The sequence below is a fragment of the Grammomys surdaster genome, unplaced genomic scaffold (genome assembly GCF_004785775.1).
Source record: "Grammomys surdaster isolate TR1022 unplaced genomic scaffold, NIH_TR_1.0 320625, whole genome shotgun sequence".
NCBI lineage: Eukaryota > Metazoa > Chordata > Mammalia > Rodentia > Muridae > Grammomys > Grammomys surdaster.
In genome coordinates, this window is record NW_021627280.1 from 1 (window position 1) to 4,964 (window position 4,964).

Here is a 4,964-nt window from a genome sequence, read left to right on the forward strand (position 1 = left end):
ATGCACACAGCAGTTCTGACAATAGAAAGCCCCATGTGGTGGATGTCAGCAGCTGAGGAAAACTCTAGCCAGGGTCAGGCAAAGGTCAGTGTCCTTCCTCAGCAGGTAGAGGGACAAGGTGCATAGCAGACACCATTGTGGGTGGAAGATTATTTTGTGTACCACCAGGAAACCCAGCGAATATCCACAAGATGGTTTCTGCTCTGAACCCATTGCATAGAATTGAGAACCAGTTGTCCTCCAGTCACTGAGGTGCCTCCTATGGAGTCTTCCTTGGGCAGCTTGAGGCACAGGCTGTGTGCAAACCCTCACTCAAGTGGACTGCTGAGGAAAAGGGACTGAGAGAACACTGGTCAGCTTTTCAGGGTGGAGGGGAAGCAGGGAGAGCTGGGGCACTTGGTCCACAGGCATCCTTATCTCATAGATAAATCCTGCTTCAACACGTTCTTCAACTTTGAGGATATGCAAGAGATCACCCAGCACTTTGCTGTCTGTCATGTTGATGCCCCAGGCCAACAAGAAGCAGCACCCTCCTTCCCAACAGGGTAAGTGAGGCCACAGGAAAACTCTATGGGAGGCGTACGGGCCAAAAAACAATGGGTGGGTGTAGGCATGAATTTTTTGCAACCTACTTTTAATAAAGGTTCAACCTCTTCTCTGCTAGAAGGTAGTGGTAATGGAGGAGAAAAGTTACTAGGATATGGGGGAAGTGAACCTGTTCAGTAATCCTCTTTGGCAGCAGTTCAGTCCCATAATAAACACCAAATACAACTCAGCAGCTACAGACACGTTCTCTAGGCAGGCAGACACCAGGCATGAAGCAGCAGCTGTAGATCAATCCTGAAGAACAGGAAAGGCTCACCAACCTGCCTGAGGTAAGACACTGAAGCTGTAATCTGATCAGGAAGTTCATGAGCTTGGCCATGTGTCTCTCTGGGGTTAGCACTAGTGGAGCTCAACAATGCTAGTAAGGCAAACCAATACATGCGTGTCATTAGCAAAGAATAGCTAGGTAGAGCAAACCAAGGCTCAGTGCTCATCTCCCGCTGTCTGTGGAGTCATATTTATGCTCCTTCATCACAGGTCCTTCCATATGTTTGCCATATATGAAAACATCCTTTCACCTGTATCTGCTTCAGGAAAACATTCTTATCCTGTGTCTGCTTTAGCAAGACATCCTTTAACCTGTGTGCCCCCGGAAAACATCAGTTGACATAACTGACTTTCCAAACAAACCACAAGTTTCCACTTCAGGTGGACTGTAAGGGGCTGAACGCGGCACTTCCCTCCCACTTGATGGTGTCACACTCACGGGTGGTGTTGATTGCTTGTCTTTCTGCCCTTGGTCTCAGAAGCTCATGTGTCCTTGGATCCTGGATGTTTTTCATATGCCAAGAAAAGCCTCTTCATGGCCAGGACCTGTGTCCTTGTAGTCACAAGGCAGAATGTGTCTGGAGCACCCACTTCTCCCTCATCTGTCCCCTGACTCATTCATTTTTATTTGTCACCTGGTGTCCCTTCCTGAATCACCAGATACATAGGCTGAACCCAGACTCCCTTGACCCTGCTCTGGGAGGGGTTCCCATCTGGGTTCCCACCTAGGGATGGGTTTTGGACCCCTGGGGAATCATTTGTTCTGAAGCCAGAACAAATGATGGGCAAGGGCACCATCTGACTGTCTTTGACACTCAACATCATCCTAACCTTGCTCTGCCTGTCGGTCACAGGCTCCCAAGTGTCCCTGGACTTGGTGCCAATGAGAGCTTTTGGGGGAGGAGGGAACCCTTCCCCTCTCATGCTGCATTTGCCAGTGACTTCTGTAGAGAAAGCATCCAGACAAGGGAGAGTCTGCACCTGCATAGGACCCAGGCTCTGCCAGACACTGTTTGATGCTTTGTGTGTGTTAGCTCACTCGATCCAACAGGCCCATAGGACCATAGAAGATCCCATGGGATTCTTCGTCAGTGTGCAAGGAAGTAGCAGAGGCAGATTCAGCCCAAGAAGTCTTGTCACACAGAATCCTAGTTGACTCTGTCCAGGCTGTTGTGTCTCAGATACAGTTGTCATTTGTCCAGGTGTCCATCAAGATTGTTTTCTCACTTGTGCACAATGGTGTGAGGACACTCCACTCCTTACAGTGCAGCAGATAGCCCTGGGGGTTGTGGAGCAGAGGCCACCCAACATAGGAGACTATTTAACACGCATGCGTGCACACACACACACACACACACACACACATGTACACACATAGAGTCTCATTGTAAAGTATCCTATCCCTCTCTGATTTTATCATCTGTGACTTTGTCCTTACTCTCCCACCTCTGAGTCAGCCCTGGGCTTGCCTGGCCATTTTAGAATCAGTTCATAAACAAACATGTTGAGAAATAAATGAGCATTTATTCTGGGGATCCTGAGTCTTACAATGATGCATAGTCCCAGGAAAGCATTGTTTCCTGTTACAGTTAACTACCTAAATATGACTGGCAGGCTGCTGGACATTCCTGAGCCTGGAAGTGAATGTTAAGGGTTTGGAAATAGCACATAGTGGGCCCTGTAACCATTTCTTTTCCTGTAGCTTCCTCTGGTAGAAGGAGTGTGTCCCCTTTTATTTCTTCCTCACACGGCAGTCATGGAGGATCACGGAGCATGCCATGCTTGTTTCTAGGTACCACATCACATCCTTGAGCCTTTGGTAAAAGAAATAAAATAAAATAAATCTTGTGTTTCTCTAAGACTCCTGGACTGGTCAGGGTCTCCTAGTGTCTGGGAACTGTGGGTACTTTCTAATTCAGGAGTGGCTCTTCTGGGTTTCAGGTATCAGTACCCTACCATGGATGAGCTAGCTGAGATGCTGCCTCCCGTTCTTACACACTTAAGGTGAGTAGATTTTGTAGTCTTCCCCTCATTGCTACAAATGAAAGCCAGGCTTTCATTCAGGTAAATGGATACGCTTGCACTGAGATCTGTGCCCAGCGCTGCCACCTTATTGTTTTGTCTGTTTTCTTTATTGTCCCTGAATACAGTGATGTGCAAAATGGAAGAGTCACTGTGTTCATCATGCTTAGTTGGGAAATGGGTGTAGCTGACAATCAATCACAATAAAATGCTGTAATCAGAGTGTACCTGTAATCAGAGTGTACCTGTGCTGTGTATCTCAGCAAGAGAGCACGTTCAGCTCTCTGAGATTGATCCTTGGCATTAAGTAACATCTGCATAAAGAAGTCTGATATTATGATAGATAAAAGAGCATTTATCTGTCTGTTATGATAGATAAATGAGGCTAGCTAGGGAGTGTCTTTCCTGGTAGGTGCCATATAGGCTAAGATGGAGAGCCAGGGCAGAAGGAAAGACTAATTGTAAGATCAGGTAGAAGAAAGGCATGTTGTAAAATCTGATAAACACAGACCAGATTCCTTAAGTCTGAAAGATCAGATAAACGTTGGCAGTGTCTTTGTTGGCATAAAAGGGAAGACATTGAAGTATTTTAATCCTGGACTGAAACACAAGTTAGACTTTAAAATGGTTACTGTGAGTATATAAAATGTAACTCAGTAGAACTATTTAACTTAAAAAGGATTATTCCTGTTCTAGTCATTTGTAAAGGAGTAGAAGCCAAACACAGAGACAGGGGTGAGAAACCATAGTCACTCAGGAAAAGGCTGAGGATAGCCTGGTACTTGATTCTGTTACAGATGGGTTAAAGTATAGTTTAAGGGCCGGAGACAGGCTCAGCGTTGAGGTTCCTGCTCCTGCAGCAAGGCTGGGTTTGGTTCCCAGCATCTACTAACACCTGCCTATAGCTGCAGCCCCAGGGGATCAGCGTGCTGTCTTGAACTCTACAGATACCTCACACTCAGCATGCACATAGCCACACACAGATATACATGAATTCAAATAAAATCATCTTCAAAAAATAAAGTTTATTTATTTTAAAAAGTTGAAAATATACAAATGTAAAGTAGTTAATAATGAAAATATTTCTGGATAGTTTGACAGGATGGATTTGCTGATGAATTTTGAGGTAGTAGTAAAAATGATTCCCAAGATTGAAGGGTGTGTGTGTGTGTGTGTGTGTGTGTATACATATATACCTGTAGATATATGTGTGTACATATAGATGTGTATATATGTATAAGAACATACTGTCTCAAAACACCATATATACACACATGTATATACACACATATATACATTTTTTTTGAGACAGTCTCTCTTGTAGCTCTGGTTAGCCTGAAACTCAGAGATTTGCCTGCCTCTACCTCCGAATTCCTATGATTAAGTGTTTGCATCACCATGTCCATGGCATATTTTATTTAACTATACAAGCACATTTGAAAATAGTTGATGTTACCCTTGTCAGCATCAGTAAGGCACTGAAGGTTGAGAAGCACCCAGCTTGTATTCTTTTGTAGGTAGTTGACACTGTTAGTTGTCTATCTGTCCTATTCACAGTGTGAAGAGCATCATTGGTATCGGAGTTGGAGCAGGAGCCTACATCCTCAGCAGGTTTGCAGTAAGTACAAAGTACTTGTCCATAAGCAAGTCCCCTATGAGTTGAACAACTGCTGCATGCTCCTCTCTGCTGAAGCAACAAAAATCCTGTCTTCCCCAAGCACCCATTCAAGGGAAGATGACTTCATCCCATTTTGAGAGACTGGTTTCCAGGTGCTAGTCAGGGTTTTCAAGAGGTATTGTCTGTAAATGCTCCATACACCTCCCTGCAGTCTTCCTTTCAGACACGAGGCACTGAGGCATAGACCAAGCTGCTGACCACGTCCACTGCTTTAGAAGAAGTGGGGAGTGGGGGGTCTCACAGTGTTGTCTTTGTCTCTCTCTCAGCTCAATCATCCAGAGCTGGTAGAAGGTCTTGTGCTCATTAACATTGACCCGTGTGCTAAAGGCTGGATTGACTGGGCAGCTTCCAAAGTAAGTACTGAGTGGTGGGGTCTGACTGCTCATTCTCT

General features: G+C 45.2%; 1 protein-coding gene across 1 annotated transcript; it reads left to right on the forward strand.

The window, feature by feature from the left end:
- Positions 1–407: 407 nt before the first annotated feature.
- On the forward strand, positions 408–4,926 carry LOC114616454 (protein NDRG3-like; the record flags this gene model as incomplete). Its single annotated transcript, XM_028761917.1, has 4 exons — positions 408–545; positions 2,815–2,877; positions 4,453–4,513; positions 4,840–4,926. Coding segments are annotated over 4 exons (349 nt in total), but the record flags the coding sequence as incomplete, so codon positions are not given.
- Positions 4,927–4,964: the final 38 nt, after the last annotated feature.